Here is a 17,205-nt window from a genome sequence, read left to right on the forward strand (position 1 = left end):
TGAGCATTCATTGACAGTCTATGAGAGCTAACTAGAGAACTCAAAAGAAACCATAAAGACATTTTTGATTAATCCTTTTCTTTTCAACCTAAGGATATCCATGACCAGGCACATAGGTCTCGTTTTCTGTTTGTAAATGACTGACACCTCATACCTTGTGTTTGGCTTCAGGTTCTCAATGGGCAGGTGAGTTACTGATGAAGCTTGGGTGGACCACTTGTTCCTGATGAAGTCTTCATAGGATGCACTGTAAACCAAGTAACCTACAAGTGGAAAGGAGGCAGAACCCAATGAGCATCAAGGAAACACATCACACCAGAGGCATAACCCAGGGGAGGATGATGGGAAGGAAACAGTGGCGTGGAGGCAGCTCTGTGTGAGAAGTCAAGAAGGGGAGTGTGTTGGGTCAGATGGGATAGAACGCTGGTACCCACTGGTGAAACCAGATGCAGATGACAAAATTAAAGACACTTCCTGATGACGAGCTGGTTCCCTACTTCTCTTCCGTGTCCTCATCTCCCACGTTCCCTGGCCTTCCTCATCTCCTTAGAACCGATAACATCTGTGAGCACGCAGCAGAAGAAAGGAGCAGTGACCTCCACACAAGTATTTAAGAAGCTCCTGGTAGAGATATATACAATCGTCCTTCAGGTGAAACGAAGAAGCCGTGATGGTGAATGCCGTGTGTGTGGCTAAAAGACCCCAGACTTACGGTGGGTGATCTCCTCACCTACTGCTATCGGCTCTCCTTTAGTTTCTAGTTGTTGAATATCTCTGCCTGCCCTTGACCTCGATGTCTAGTGACAACAGTCAGGCAGCTCTTTTCTCTGCCTTATCTGCTGTTAATGGGCCTCAGCAGGCGGGCCCTCAGCCCTGACACCTGCCCAGCCTTCAAGGCTGCCTCGTTAGGCCAAGGGAAGCTCATGTCACAGCTTCACACATTCTTTACTTACGTTGGAAGGAAATCGTTGTCAAGTACTTTCTACGCGCCAAACATCATGCCGAATCCTTTGGATTAAGTCTTACTTCGATGAATTCTCCTGGTCCTAGTACATAGGTTTCCCTGCCCTCATTCTGACACACGAGGAGACTGGGTCTTAGAGAGGGGGTAAAAAGCCAGTCCAAGTTCACATTCGTTAATTCATTCAACAAATATTTACTGTGTGCCTTCTACGTGTCAAACCCTGCACTAAGTGCTGGAGGTCAAACGGCGACTCGTTTTATCTGTAACTCCAGGAGCAGTAGGCCGGCAGACACACAGGATTACACAGCCGTGATGAGAACTAAGGAGCAGCCCACGTGCTGGGGGACGGGGGGTGGGCAGAGCTCCCCCAGGGCCCCCAAATGGGGCTGATGACTGAAGGACGGGAAGCAGCTAAGATGCATGGTAGGAGGTGGGGTGGATTCCAGGTAGAGGGAATTCCTGGGCAAAGATGCTGAAGAGGGAGGAGCCAGGAGAAGGCGGAGCCTCCGAGTGGCAGGGTGGGAGGAGGGGCGACAAGAAATGAAGCTGAGGAAGCACAAAATGGAGAAAATATGCAGGGCCCTTTGGTCACGAAGGCTTTTGCTTTTCATTCTAGAAGAAAGGGAACGCGTTGAAGGGGTGACACAATAAGACCGTCTTCAGCGCATCTCTCTGGTGCAAAACGGAGGACCGACACGGTGTGGGGCATGGATGGGATGGTCTAGCTAGACAGCTGTCACAATATCCAGGTGAGAGGCGGCGACAACTCAGGTTCCGTGGTGTTAATGGAGGGAAATGGATGCATGCAAGAGAAACCTGAAAGGTGAAGCCGACAGGATTTAGTGATGAACTGAATATGGAGGGGAAATAAAAGGAGATTTTAAGATGACTCCAAACCTTCAAGCTTGCAAAAAATGGGTGGAAAAGTGAGGGCTCCTCTGAGATAGAAAGCCCAGGTGAGCACGTCTGGGGCTCTGAAGGATCATGAGTTTCATTCTGGACACGCTGAGTCTGAGACGCTTTGGAGACATCCCGGTGACGATGTCAAGTAGACATAATTTTACTGTTTGAGGCTCAGAGGAGAGGCAGGCTGGGCCTTGAGCTACAAACCAATGACTCCCCTCCCAGATGAATTAAAACCGTGTGCGTGGGTAACATCCTGGAGCGAGAGAACGCAGAGTAAGAGGAAAAGAGAACTGAGGACCAAGCCCTCGGCAAGTCCGACCTTTAGTGTTTGGTCAAAGAGGGTGAGCCTGCGAGGGAGACTCGGGTTGAGAGAATTGGATCGCAGGTCAAGGAGGAAAAGATCAACAGCATCAAAAGCATCTAAGAGGCAAACGACTTCATTTAGCAACCTGTTCTCTCTGACTGCCTCCATTAAGACCTATTCTGGTGATGGAAAGAGTGGATTAGAGTCACACAGCTAATTGCCGAGCACACAGGGAGCAGAAGCAGAGGCACTGGGCTCTGAAGCCTTTCCACGCTGCTTTCTGGAGGAATTCGTTCTTCTCTTTTTTCAACAAATATTTCATGGCGACCTGGGAAGGGTTGCTGCTCTCTCCACAGGGTTCCCTCCTCCTCTGAGGACAGCCGCATCAAGCCACACATGCTGCATATAACAAAGGCACATCCGCACACATGTGCCCGAGGAGCCCCGTTGTGACGGGTCTGCCCGGCTAATCCGCCTTGAAATCAACTCCATCAGAACCCTGTGCTTCGTCCCACATGCTACGCGGGTTTCTCTGCTTATCCTTGGGTCTGAATTTTTATAATGTGCTATCTGAGCACGTGTAACTCCTGCTTTCTCTGTTCTTATCAAAACCTGTCCTGAAAAACTCAGAGGCCATCATGTGGGTGATTTCCTATGGAGTCACTCCTGATGGAGTAACTGCCTCATTCACTGGGACTGATCAGGGAAAGCAACGGCCTACTCACTCTGCAGGAGTTTCATATCGTTTGGATACCACCTGGTTACATGTTGACTCAACCGCCTGTGCAAGAGAGTACAGCTGGTGGAAACCAGCAGAGCGCTCAATATCTCATGGAGGACCCAATGCCCTGCAGTGGGCCCAGAAGTGTGATGTTCTGTTTGGGTCTAGGAGGTATCTGTGTATCCACTTTGCCTCGCTGTTCTACAGCGAAAAGAGCTGGTGGTTGTTTCATTTGCTGATGAAGAGCTCCCACGATATTCTCTTTTAGCCTCTGGGGTCTAAACAGCCCTGCAATATGCAGGGCTGTCGTGTGCTGAACTATTCCACAGTAAACAGCTTCGCAGTATCAGCACAACCTTCTATCGGGAGTGCCCGAATCCCTATAAATACTTCAGCCATGTTATCTATGCTCGTGGCATGAGTACTCGTGATTAGGGCACTGCGGTTTGGTTTAGGGTTAGGTGTAGGGTATGTGTTGATGAGATGACCTCAAAGTCTCCAGGAAGGCTTGGGATGTGAAGTTAACAAGAGCATGTGTTTCAGAAGCACGCCCTCTATGGGATGATACAGGAACTGCTTCGGAGTTAAGTCCGGTGACATTTACCGGGAGTTCTCTGAAGGCTCCTCACGCGGCAGCCCTTGAGGCATGTCTAAGGTGGCTGGCGCTCTCATCCTGTATCCATCCTTCTGTTTTTCAGAAGCCCCGTGGCTCAGGGCACAGTGGTATATTTATTCTAAGTAACATCTGTTATGCAAGAGATCAAAAGCTAAATAGCTTAAGCTAAGATTTTCCATTATTTTTTTTCTGTATGCTTACTTGCTTGCTTTTCAAAATTGCCATTCATAAAATCATATTCAGTTAATAAAAGGATTTTCTGGCTGCTTTGACTACAAGCTTTCCTCCTTCCGTTGATTTATTCGTTTTCTATTAGGAACATGCTGGACTTCACAGAAGCTGGCCTCTGCAGCCTCTGCAGCTCACAGGCTGGGGGCGACCGTCACTTACAGTTAGACCAAGACTCCGCCCCCTTGATCTGTACCCTCGCTCTCCCCTGGCCCTTCCGCCTTACCCGGCACAATAGCCAGGCACTCTTTCCTGTGTTCTTTATCCTGGTTTTTGGGCTGCTGTGCAAACTCCATTAGAAAAGTTGCTCTTTGGGTGTGCTTGGATATTTTCTTATCATTTTAAGAGATAATGTTGGGGACATAAAGCAAAAGCACTAAAAATTTTGAATTCGATGAACCACACTAGCATAATAGTGACAGATAATATGTCAAACTCTGACTTAACGGCACCATCCCCAGTCCCGAGTCACACACACACACATATGTTCCTTCCTCTTATATAACTAACTGACCCAAAAAGAATCATTTGCAAAAGAAGGGTCTATTCAAAAACACATTAATTCTTTACTGTAGGAACTTATCTCAACAAATTTATCCTCAACTATATCCTTGGCAGAATCAAATGAACTCATGAACATCTCACAGGCCAAGACCTAGGAGGAGGAAGATCCCTGGGCACTTTGCCATCACATCTGGGGCCCATCTAAGGAATTCAGGGACACGGAGACTGGTTTGGAAGCACCCAGCAGACATGGAAAGAAGGGAAGAGGCTGTCACGACCCCAGGGTTGACTGTGACTCCGGGTAGTGCACAGTAGGAGCTCTTTCATCACCCATGCTGTGGGATCTCATCTTAGTGTGGCTCTGTGGACTCCCTGGCTATTTGCAGGATTACAGAGTATAAGAGATGTAACGACATTTTGCATAGGAGGAAAGCAAGGTCCAGAGAGATGAGGTAGGTAGCTCAAAGTCATAAAAACCAATTTGGGACTAGGATTCAGGACTTGTGACTTTCATCTAGTGCTCTTCATACTACCCCACAAGGCTTCCCATACTGCCTCTATTTCATCCTTTTAAAAGAAGACATCTGCGTTCATCCATCCAATTCATCCAGTTCATGCATCTGTCCATCCATTTAACCTACCCTTCCATCCTTACATCCATCCATCATTCATTTATCCAATCCATCCATTCATGTACCCATCCATCCATCCATCCATTTTCCATCTATCCACTCATCCATCATCCATCCATCCCTTACTGTCTGTATTTCCCACCTACTGGTTGACAGGAACTCTGAGCATCTGCCTTGGACACACCTGTTATCATATCTCCCGGGGCGGATTTGTCCCAGTCCACAATGACAAATGAGTGGCAGCCTTCCACGGCGACCACAGTGATGTTGCGGGGGGCATGCTGAGGAGGCAGGTCACTCTTCTTCAGGTCGTTTGGAATGATTTCATCCAGGCTGTCCACTTGGAAGTGATCCAGAGCGTCAGTCAGAGAGCATGGGGCAGACGGGTCTTTATTTAGGTACGTCACGTAAGGAGCTGGAAGAGAACAAAGATACCCAGTCGGATTGCTGAAGGCTTTCTCTGGAGGCAGAAACATGATGTCTGCTCCAGGAGTAGACCCCCCGATTCAGCCTCTTCCTACTAAGCATCCAGGGTCATCAGCCCTGACGCCAAACTCGGACGCGCATCCCTAGCCCTCTTGTATGGATCTACATATTTATATCTTTCAACATCATGGTGTCAAAAGAGCTTATTGCCCCATCAACGTCCATGATTATGACCTCGGTGGTTTTGAAACATCTCTGAGCTACAATCTAGTACAACATACGCCTGCAGCATTCTGCCATTCCTACGCCCCAAAACTTAGAAGGGTGTGAATCAGCCCGACTTAGAGTTCTCTCAACCTCAGTTCATTCCCTAGGCTGTCTTGGGACCAGAAAAAACTATACGCTGATCAAGATACACAGCCTTAGCCTCAGTTCTGGGTGGCCTTCCCTGGGACTTCAGGGACTCACATAACTACCTGCAATGTCTGCACAGGCCAGGCCTGAATACCCTTCTAACAACATTACCACTCAGGACGATGATAGCTACCTCACATTTATGGATAGGCTCAAGCTTTCTCTATACACGTGATCTCAGTAGATACACGGGCCCCAGAATTAAGGCAGGACAAGAACTGATAACCCACACTCCAGCTGAGCCTACGGATGCTGACAGAGGCCCCCAGAGCAGCAGGCAAACAGAAGCTTTTCCCTCTAGTCCACAGCTCTTCTTATTACATATGCTCTAGAAGTTAGAAAATCCAAGGAATTGGATTTGAGCTTTATACATTCAAGACCCCCAAGTGCTCCCAAGTAACAATTTCTAGAACTTTCTAAACGTTCCATTGCATCTTTTCGTACAGGTTCTCATTCTCAGTGGCTGTGAGGACTGAAAGCAATTTTTAGATCCCCTATATTCCAATACTCTGTATAAAATTAGGCCTTTCGAGCTCGTTCATGATCTCATCAGGAAGTTTGGGGGAGCCATCTACTACGCTTTATAGAGTTATAGGCATATGAAAATAGCCAGACAATAGTAAGCCTTTCAGGCTTTTAAGAGTTCTTTGGAGCAGTTAATAATAGCACTGAAAGCATTTCTATTTCTGTCACGGAACTACAGAGAGAAAAGTCAGCACATTCGGTGGACTCAGCCAGGCTTCTGCGTGCCATGGCCCAGCATTACCATTTGTCTCAGGACTCCTCCTTCTAATTAAGATTCTTAAAATTCAAAAAAAGAAAAAAAGAAAGCACTTCAAACAGATACACACACACACACACACACACACACACACACACACACACACACACACACACACACAAAGATTCTTGTTCTTCAAGTACGTGTGGTTCAGACACTCAATACTACATCTTGGCTGGCAAGAGTTGTTCTCTGCTGATGGCAGAACATTTGTTTTGGAAACAGAAAAGTGTGATATTAGTTTAAGCTGTTGCCTGTCTCCACTCAGTAATAACTTATTGTTTTTCCACTTAGTAATATGTTAATCTGTCTTGTTAGCAAAGTTCATTAAGGGCATGGGAAAAGAAGACTCCCAAAGGGAATGAAACACAGTTTAGTGAAACAGAATATCCTCCTGAAATTGTTTTAATAATTGAGAAAGAAGAATAGAATCAATTTCTAGGTCACAAGTCCTTGAGGCTAACAAAAACTATAGGAAATAAACTGAAGGGCAAACGAACCTATTTACAAAACAGAAGTTGAGTCTCAGATGCAGAAAACAAAATTGTGGTTACTGGGGGGAAAGAAGAGGGAGGGATAAATTGGAAGATTGGGATTGACAAACACAGTACTATACAGAGAAAAGATAATAAGAACCTGTTGAATAGCACAGGGAGCTCTAGTCAATACTCTGTAATGACCTATATGGGAAAAGAATGTAAAAAAGAGTGGAAGAAAAAACTGAAGGAATGGGCTTCCCTGGTGACCACTAGTTAAGAATCCGCCTGCATATGCAGGGGACACGGGTTCGAGCCCTGGTCCGGGAAGATCCCACATGCCGCGGAGCAACTAAGCCCGTGCACCACAACTACTGAGCCTGCACGCTACAGCCCGTGAGCCACAACTACTGAGCCCGTGAGCCACAATACTGAAGCCCGCGCCTAGAGCCCATGCTCCGCAACAAGAGGAGCCACCGCAATGAGAAGCCCACGCACCACAACTAGAGAAAGCCCGCGCGCTGCCACGAAGACCCAACGCAGCCAACAATAAATAAATTAATTTAAAAAAAACTAAAGGAAAACAGCTTCAGCTCTTTGAAACTCTAAGTAGCCCAATTCAGTAAACCGCTCATCTTTTAGGAAGAAGTTAATGAAGTGCAGGCAAGGCCTAGTGGAAGTCTCATCTCAGAAAAGTTGGCTACAGTAAAAATACTCATACTCCCTGGACTGGTGATTATCGAAAGTGTTCCTTCCTCTTTGTCCACACAAGGCAGCCTCTCTGAACTCTGTTCTGTCGGATCCCAAATGTTCTCCTGCATTCATCCCCCCTCCCGACTTCTGCAGAAAGCAAGCTCACGTGCATCTAAACAGGAATGACTCGCTGAATCAGCCCAAATGGAAAATTCATCTGGGAAAATAAGCCACTGCTGCAAGTGCCTTGGCCAGTCCAAGGGATCAGCTGTGCTCTTCTTCAAGGAACGAAAGTTAAAACCCATGGCTCTCTGATTCAGGAAGTTCTATTTACCAACAAATCGCTTCTTTCCAGCCAGATCGAACTCTTCTTCAGGGTAGGAACTGATGGAGCCTTCCGGGGGGATGACAGCAGGAGTGGCAGCAGGGGTGGAGGGCTTGGTGGTGGCCGGCAGCCTTGAGGTCTCAGCTTCATAATCTGAAACGATGCGATGGTTTTGTAATTGGGCACTTCCAGAAAAGGGGCACCGTGTACCCTCAAAAGAGACCTTCTTAAGATTGATCTCTACACGGAAGCACGTGCGCGCACGCACCCCACCGCTCCGTGGAATAAATGCTATGCCTGAACAGACTTTGATGCTAACAAAACAGTATCTCCTCCCACTTCAGTCCTCTCGGAAAAGCAGCTCCTGGTGAAAGAAAGGAAGGAAGAAAAGAAACATGATGACCAGAAAAATGAGATTTTTAGAATCAAAGCTGGACAGAAACTTAGAATTCACCCCGTTTTGCAGGCTCCTGTTACTGGTCCAAGACCATTCTCTGCCTAAATAATTTTCCCTTTTAAAGCCATAAAAAATTCACATGAGAAAAGAAACTTGATTTTTTTAAAAATTTATCTTCTGTGTATGGGCTTTTCTCTGGGGAGGGGTGTAGGATTAATCCTATTCAGAGAACTAATCCGTTAACAAAAATGAAAACTCTGCTCCCTTTCAACAGCTCCAAACCATAAGAAAGGTGCTATTTTCAAAGATGCTAAGAAAGCTTCCTTTGCTTTCTCACATCTGTTTTTCTTTTAAGTCCATTGTTTTTTTTTTTTTTTTGAAAACTGGGGGATTATACCACTACATGGAACGATCGTGATGGCATCAAAGGTGACATTATTCCCACATTCGTGATTTAAGAGCCTTGGAACTACAGACAGCAGCAGGCAGGCAGAGCACAAAAGTGGGGACAGACATCCCGAGTGTCAAAGGCCAGCACTGGGGTGGGGACAAGATTTCCACGTGAATTCCTTCAATTTCGGAGGCAACTTACAAAACACACAGAACCATCGCAGGGTCGTAAGTACAATGACAGGATTAGTTACCATTGATGGAGTGAGTGTTCCAGGTGCCATGCAAGGCGTGTGTATTCTTTATCTTAGAAACTTACCTTGACATGAAAACATGCTATGATTAAAAAAAAAAAAGAATCAGCACATCTAGAGCACTGCATTTTTTTATGTAATTAGAAAAGGAGAGGAAGGAAAGAATGAGAATGGGAAGAGTCAAGGCTGGAGGCCCAGACCTGGTTAAACCAAGTCATTTTACTAACGGTGTGGATGGGGGACAGGAAGGCTCAGAATGAAGCAGCTCCAGGATCTCTAGAGGAGGGAGGGGCTGAGAGGGAGGGAAAGGGGGGCTCAGGGAACTGGTCTGGAAGCTGCATCTGTGTAGCAAGAACACTGTCTTCCTTTAGGTTAACCTGTATTGGGGGGTAGCTTGGAGGGGGACGGTATAACCACCCTTCCCTAAGCATTGCCACCCACCCCTGAGTTCCGAAGGAAACGGAAATTGAAGTCATCCACTTAGTCATTAAAATAAGATTCTCCCATCAGAAAAGTATGCAAATAATGTGTTTAAAAACATTAGTACCTTCATCATAGATCACGTACGCCTCTTCCGTGGGCACCGCCGTGTCGGTCTCCAATCCTGAGAACTCATCTAGTGAAGGAGGAGAGGGGAAGGGTCAGCAAACGCCCCAGGGTCTCTTCTCAGCATCACGCCGAGGACACAGTGATCCAGCCCCATGATGGTTCCAGGGGAGCAAGCGCCCCCTGCCAGGGGCTCCTCAGCTTCCTCAGAAGGAAGGGAGCTGGAACCCAGATTTTCTCTCCTTTGTACTCAGAAAAGGGCCCTGGGGCGCCCTCAAGGATCGAAACAAAGATGCCTCCCCAGCATCCCCGACCAGCTCAAGGGGCTGTTCCTGACCTTCCTCCCACCTCTGCGGCGCCCAGGCTCCCCCTGGCCCGGGATGTTGCAGGCCTGAGAACAGGCATTCTGGGAGAGCAGAGAGTGGCAGCTGGTACCCAGGATGGGGACAAAACCCCTTCTTCCGGGAGCTCCTTTGTTCATGGCACCCTCATTCTCTCCAACCCCTGGATCCTGCCACTCACATGTTCCAGAAGCAGGGTGACCTCCTGCCTCTCCTCTTTCCCAATCCGGCTTCACTGCCCCTCTAAGCTCCCACCCTCTCTCACCGACTCAGGAGGTAAATCTGTACTGATTAGACTTCTTAACTTGCATATGAAGTTTGGAAATAATATTCCAATGACTACAAACTCCTTTACAAACGGGTAGGGCTCTATTTACAAAACCATGAGATCTATTGTGACTACAAAATTATCCTCTAAATGCAATTAATAGACTTTTATATGTGATTTTTTGATGTCTTCCAGAAAGCCCTAATTATAAGAACCATGGTTAAAATGACTATTATTAATGACTGAACTGATATCACGAGCATGGATGACAACTTGGTTAAGAAAGGTGAGTGAAAGCAAAAACCACATTTTTTGTGTCCACCATCTGGGTCCTTTCAGCAGAAGCTTTTTTGAGAAGGTGGGAGGAGATCAATATATTACTTCTCGACCTGTGGGAGGAAAACGCAGCTGCAAAAAGGAGACCGTTTCTTTGTAGCCGGTAAGATCTTGAGGCACCTTAAAAATTCAGAGGAATTCCTTTCTTCCTTTTGACCTGAAGCCACAGCAATTATACGGAACTCTCAATTCAAGGCACACTTAAAAGGCAGAGGGGGTGTGAGGGGACAGCAAGCAGGAACTAGGATTTATCACTTGCCTTCTGGGCATCAGGCACTGTCACATATATATATTGTTCGAGTTAATCCTCACATAAGATAAATGGGGTTCATTATACCCACTTCTCAGCCAAAGACACAAAGGATTTATACCATGCCTGGAGTCACACAGCTGGTAAAGGATAAAGCGCTGAAACAGACTTGGACTTGAAGGCCTCGGCTCCAAAGACTATGTTCTTCATACTTCATCACTGCCGCCCCTGTTTAAAAGTTGGACTAACCGATCTTTTGCTTGTAAACCTTAAGGCACTTTATTAGAATCGTCATTCCGCAGCATAATGAAAGGGGAATTGAACTAGAAAGTATACCGACGCCCTTCACTCAAAATATCACAGGCACCAAGTTTGAATGGTTTTCTTGCTAGGAAATCACTGATCATTCCTGAGAGATACACCAGTGTAATCATTCTACTAGCCTTGTCTGAGCCTACTTTGAATAACTTCAGGAGTGCGATGCTGCCGAAACAAACTCCACCGGCCGAGGACAGTGGCAACCTTGCCTCGCCTGTCTGGCCCCTCTGCGATGAAAAGCCCCGCATACACCTGAGGCCCGTGACACGCCCCTCACCTGCCTCACCATGGAGGTGGTGACGCTGGGGATGTTCTGACAGGTCCAATGAAAGTCAACAAAGAGAAGTTGTAAATGATCTGCCTTTCAGGATGGGCATTTCGAGACAAACGATTAGACACGATGTTTTTTTAGGTCATTCCAATGTCAATATGTCTGGATCCAAGAGGAATGACTTCCGGGCTGGTTTCAATTAGACAGTTTTCAGGTTGACACCACCTAACGTTTGGAGTTACCTGGCTCTTGTGTCCCAGAAACCATCTTCCTCCCTGTGTCCATTTAACTTTCAAGAATGTAGTCTTGTTTCACCTCATTATCAGCTCAGGTTCATTTCCTTTCATTATTATTCTTGCTCAGGTCAAAATGAATAAACTGTACAATGTTTGCATCCCGGAGTGAACGAGAAAAGGGGAAACTATAGGGTTTCTTTCATGGATTCCTGATACTAAATACAATTCCTTGAGGAGCTGAAACGCTCTGGTCCAGCACCAGGCCACAGACACGATGCCTTTCACCTGCGAACTTGGATCACTTCTTGAGATGAGTGACAGTTCAGTCTCTGGCAAAAGTAAACATCCTACTGAGTGATTTAGTGCTCCTTTTTTTGTTTTAAGACCAAATAAAGTCAGGCATAATTTTTCTAAAAGAGCACCATCTTGATTCCAAGTAAAAGAAACTTGCAGATGTAATGAAATAGTTTTACAATTTTGGGGGAAAAGCTGACCCTCAGAATTTGCCCCACCTGAATGCCATTTTGAAGCATTTGGAGCTACATAAAACTGGATGTTTTATAAGCCAACCCAGAATCAATGTCAAAAGCTTCCACCTCTTCATATAAAAGTAGCTACCAGCCACCAACCATGTGGTACTCAAGGTTATTTTCTTGAGTAGTTTATCCAAACAGTCATGAAAAAAAATGAGCGTAAAATGTTCGGGTCTTAGCTCCAGAGATATATTTTTTAAACTATAAAAAAGATTCTCATTAGAAGTTTAGAGAGAAGGTAAATTCCAGCCGTTTGAAACCCAAGGATATTTGCAAATTATTTGGTTGAATTTGAAGTGAATTTTCAAGTGAATTTTCAATTCCAGCTCAAGTGAAATTTTCAATTTCCAGCTCAAGTGAATTTTCAATTTCCAGCTCAAGTGAATTTTCAATTATTCTGTTTGTATTTTCTGTCTCGAGAGTGAGCTGTGGCAGGAGGGAACTGTTTTCCACGATGACTGATGGTCTTCTAAAACATGCCCCCAAGGTCACGTTACAAATTGTTGAAGACGTTCAGCTGGCTCGTAACATTTCCAGACACACACGATACCATCAGATCTGCTGTCGAAACGGAACCTGAAAAACAAGGATCGCTGGTAAAAGACTTCTCAGTAGAAAACAGAGAATGCCTATGGCTTGGGGTATGATGTAGATATCCAAAGCTGCATAATTAGGTACCACGAGGAATCTGAGATGAAGCAGAGGACGCTATCTCTACTGCAAGGAGTTTATTATTTAATAGAGAAGTCATAGCAAGCAAAAAAGTGTGTGTGTGTGTGTGTGTGTGTGTGTAAGAGAGAGAAAGAACACCAATACGCTGGAAACAAGCATATAATATGCATCTATGCTTACAGGAATATGCAAACAATATGGCCTCTATAACAAATGCTTAAATTACTGGAATGATTTAATGACACAAGGTTATTCCCAAAACACTATTTTAAAGCAGTGTTTTCAAGGGAAAGAGGGGCATGATTTAACCAGGGGAGCCGAGACTAAGAGACGTGAAAAGATGATTTTAAAATTGGAGGGCTAGAAACAAAATGTTAGGACTTTGCCAATGGAAGATAATGACAAATGGTCGGCTATATGGGGGTCGAAGAGGGGACTCTTGGAAGGGGAGGTATTCTCTCAGGGATCACAACACAGGTTCTAAATCATCATCCCTACAACAGCAATTTCAGGTCACTAGGTTGCAAAGTGCCATGGCCACAATTTGCCTGGTAAATAAACATTGGTTGTAAGCACATGGAGCCCCAGCACTTGTGGGTGTACATTATAAACCGAACTACAGTCGTCCCTAGATGTACACTGGGACTTGGTCCAGGAGCCCCTGTGAACGCTCAAGTCCTTTTTATAAAATAGAGTAGTACAAGGAATCCAAGTTTGGTTGAATCCGTGGATGTGAAACCCGCGGTACAGAGGGCCCACTGTACACCGAATACAACAAAAAAAGTACTGGAGAGAAAACACGAACACGAGAGCAGAGCAAGAGGCAGGGAGACACGGTACAGGTGGTACTGGGAGTGAAGTGTGAGGGGGAGCGTTGGGACTGTCGCTCCGCTGACATCAGCATCTGTCCTGAGTCTCACTGTCCCATTTACAGGATGTGTTTCTGCAGGTTGAGGCCACTGGAACGTGTTCAACTAAGAAATGGCAAACTCTACTGTACTTTAGAGATAATACAGAGGGTTTTCGTGAACAATTTTGACTGTGATTTTCTAATTACGAGCCGTCTTTAGAAGCCAATTCCCCCTTAAGATGCTCCCTTCCTCTCTACCTCTCTCCAGGATTAGCCCTGACAGTTGCGTTCCAGTGGTGGAGGAAGCGGGGACCGTGCTTTCTATTTCTGAGGCAAGCGCAGGGCTTGGCTGGGTCACGTTCAAGGAATGTGTGTCGAGCTGCACATCTGGGTAGGAGGCACACGGAGGCTGGTGTAAGGAAGCCCAGTAAGGAGGAATCATTTGAGTGTTGGGCCAATAGGGTCAGCCTAGCAATGGAGGTATGAAGTCTAAGAAATGTGACGGAGGAAGAAGCGGTGGGAACTGATGAGACCTGACAACAGAGATGAGAGAACCAAAGGAGACACGAGACACCAAAGCCTCAGGCCTGCAGAAACGGATCTTTATCCCATCTTGCTCTGCCGTAAACAACTTGGTTTCCTGAGGAGAGGGAGCTGTTTCTATCTACTGTAATTTCAGGTAGATGGTGCATTAGATTGTGAGGTTTCAGAGGCACAGCTACATCACCGACTTTTCTGTGTTTCCCACAGAACCCAACCCATGTGGAGTAGATGATTAATGATCATTTGCTGACATTATTTTCCAAAATTATGAATGAAGCCAGAAAAACAAAAACAAGAGCTACTCCATCCTCTTCAAATTACCACACGGGCTTTCTCATAATGAAATCACTGTACAATGATAAAGAAACATTTATCAAATGAATTCCCTAAATCAGGGTTTGTCTAGACACAAGACTTAATCATGCTCACTTTCAATTTCAGAACCTATACACACAAAGTATAAAAAATAGCTATGTCAACATCATTAGTTATTAGGGAACTACGAATCTAAACCACAATGAGGTACCACTTCACACCCGCTGTGAATGAAAAAGACAGATAATAACAGGTGTTGGTGAAGATGGAGAGAAACTGGACACCTCATACGTTACTGGTGGGAATAAAAATGGTGCAGCTGCGATGGAAAACAGTTTGGTCGTTCCTCAAAAAGCTAAACAGAGAGTTCCCATTCGACACAGCAACTCTACACAAGAGAATTAAAACCAGGAATTCAAAAAAAAAAACAAACCTGTACATGAATGTTCATAGCGGCACTAGTCATAATAGACAAAAGGTGTTAACAACGCAAATGTCCATCAACCGATAAATGGACAAAATGTGGTCTCTCCACACAATGGAATATTAATCAGCAATAAAAGGAATGACGTACAGACATATTCTACAATGTGGAGGAAACTTGAAAACAAATTATGCTAATTGAAAGAAGCCAGACACAAAAGGACACATTTCACATGATTCCATTTACATGAAATGTCCAGAACAGGCAACTATAGAGGCAGAAAGTAGATGAGTGGTTTCCCGGAGTTGGGAGGAGCAGAGAATGGGGAGTGACTACTAATGAGTCTAGGGTTTGTGTTGGAGGGTGATGAAGATGTTCTGGAATTTGATAGTGCTGCTTGTTGCACAGCTCTATGAATCTGCTAAAAACTGTACACTTTAAAAGGGAGAACTTGATGGTATGTGATTTCTGTCTCAAGAAAGCTATTATTCAAGATGTTTTTTAATAAAAACAACTATGATTGGAAATGATACTAGGAAGAAAATGTTTAATAAAGTTGTTAGTGGAGCAGCAGAAATAAACAAGGAAGGTAAGCCATACAGAAGTATTTTTAAAATCATAAATTATAGTACATTATGATATTGTTTGAGGATGATAGGTTGCTCTCCCCAAATTTAATTGCTTTTCCAAGACATTGTACTTATTTTCGAAATGCTGTCTAGAGGTAAATTGTTACTTTTTTTTTTTTTTACTACCATTGCATTTCTTTTTTATTTATTTTTTTATTTTTATTGGAGTCTAGTTGCTTTTAGAGATAAATTATTATTAACACTTGGACACTAATTTGGCTTGGGCTAGGCTATCAGACGAATGGACAGGAGTGAAGTAAAAAATACATATCTCTAGCATGATCTGCAAAGGAAAGAAGAAACAAAAATACCAAGAAAAATATTGACCTTCTAAAAAGCCCCGAAATACAACGGAAATGCAAAGAACATGCAATAAAGCCTACATCAGAGGAGACAAAAGAAAATGTAAAATATTAATAATAACAGCAGTAGTAATTAGAACCAAATCCAAAATAGTCACTCTTCTGTTTACAACCAATTATTAAACAAATATCTGTTCTAATTATACTTCAATTAAAAAAATGAAACACATCAACGTACGCAGAAGTAAGGAAGATACATAATATTTTCATACCGGAAACCCAAAGGTAAATTCCAATTTGTACTCACTGGGTTAGCTGGTAGTGTGAGAATTTTCTTCCCAATCATCCTCTTCTTCAGTGTGTTTCTTGTTCTTTGGTGTGAATTTTTCAGATATGTCAAATGTTCCTGTTTCTTCAGAACTTGTCCATGGAAAGACTAACTTCAAACAGAATTCCCAGTTTGGAGACAGCATTCATGTTCAAACTGATTGGGTTTATCAGGTCAATGATGCTATGTAAGAATTCGGGGCATGAGTGTGATTTCCTGAAATGAAGGGTCTTCACTCTGCGTTAGCTTAAAAAGACAGAAGCTTTACAGCCTGCATTGCAATTCATTTCAACCCGAGGGAAGGGGGTGAATTTGCCTTCTCCAGCCTGAGGCAAATACAGGATGACACAGCAGGGGCGCAGGACAGCCCTGGCTGGGTGTCCCAGAGCAGGGAAAGGGCTCAGTCTTAGCCAGTGGACGGCCCCTGCTGCCACGCGAGGATAAGCGTTTTCCAAAGGGACTGCTGATCAAACATGCTTGGGAAATGCTACTTTACTTGAAAATTCACAATGAGACTATTCAACAGTTAGAGTCCAACAGTAAGAAATTCCTTTAACCTTGTTTACATCACACAGGTAATCACAGAACCTATTTTTAAAAATTACTATATAATAATTATTATATTTTAATTATTATTATAACAAGTACTAATCTACTAATATCCAGTGGGACACACTTTGGGAAGCACACTGGTCCAAACTAACAACGCCCCATGTTTCAGCCAGATTTTTGACTTGGGTGGTGACAAAGGTTGCCAGATAAAACAGAGGATGCCCACCTAGATTTGAATTGTAGAGAAGCTTTCATATAAGCACGTCCCACGCAATATTTTTGTTTGCTGAGTCTGGCCATCCTAGTTGTGACACAGCGCGGTCAGTAAACCCCGTGAGCTATAAGTGCCTGCAGCTGCCTCTCCACTGTGCAACCCCACTCACCGCCCCGCTGTCTCTGCGGCCCTAGTCGGCAACGCAGCGCGCCATCGCATGAGTTACCGGCACAACGAAGACGGTTA

At 44.7% G+C, this 17,205-nt stretch overlaps 1 protein-coding gene and 1 long non-coding RNA gene across 3 annotated transcripts in view; both read right to left on the reverse strand.

Moving 5' to 3' along the window:
* The window catches only part of FNDC1 (fibronectin type III domain containing 1), a 97,495-nt gene that overhangs the window by 13,042 nt on the left and 67,248 nt on the right, over positions 1-17,205 (reverse strand). For both annotated transcript variants that reach the window (XM_027082146.1, XM_027082135.1), the window contains 4 exons: positions 9,579-9,647; positions 8,000-8,143; positions 5,060-5,290; positions 155-263 (listed from right to left, as the gene is read on the reverse strand). In XM_027082146.1, the coding sequence (XP_026937947.1) occupies positions 155-263; positions 5,060-5,290; positions 8,000-8,143; positions 9,579-9,647 (553 nt within the window). The remainder of the gene's footprint in view (positions 1-154; positions 264-5,059; positions 5,291-7,999; positions 8,144-9,578; positions 9,648-17,205) is intronic.
* LOC113607095 (uncharacterized) lies at positions 11,734-17,197 on the reverse strand. Its single transcript, XR_003427805.1, has 2 exons — positions 16,173-17,197; positions 11,734-12,706 (listed from the first exon to the last, which is right to left on the reverse strand). It is a non-coding gene; the product is annotated as an uncharacterized LOC113607095 (long non-coding RNA).

This window comes from Aethalodelphis obliquidens, unplaced genomic scaffold (genome assembly GCF_003676395.1).
Source record: "Aethalodelphis obliquidens isolate GAN/ISIS:26980383/991018 unplaced genomic scaffold, ASM367639v1 scaffold3, whole genome shotgun sequence".
Lineage (NCBI taxonomy): Eukaryota > Metazoa > Chordata > Mammalia > Artiodactyla > Delphinidae > Aethalodelphis > Aethalodelphis obliquidens.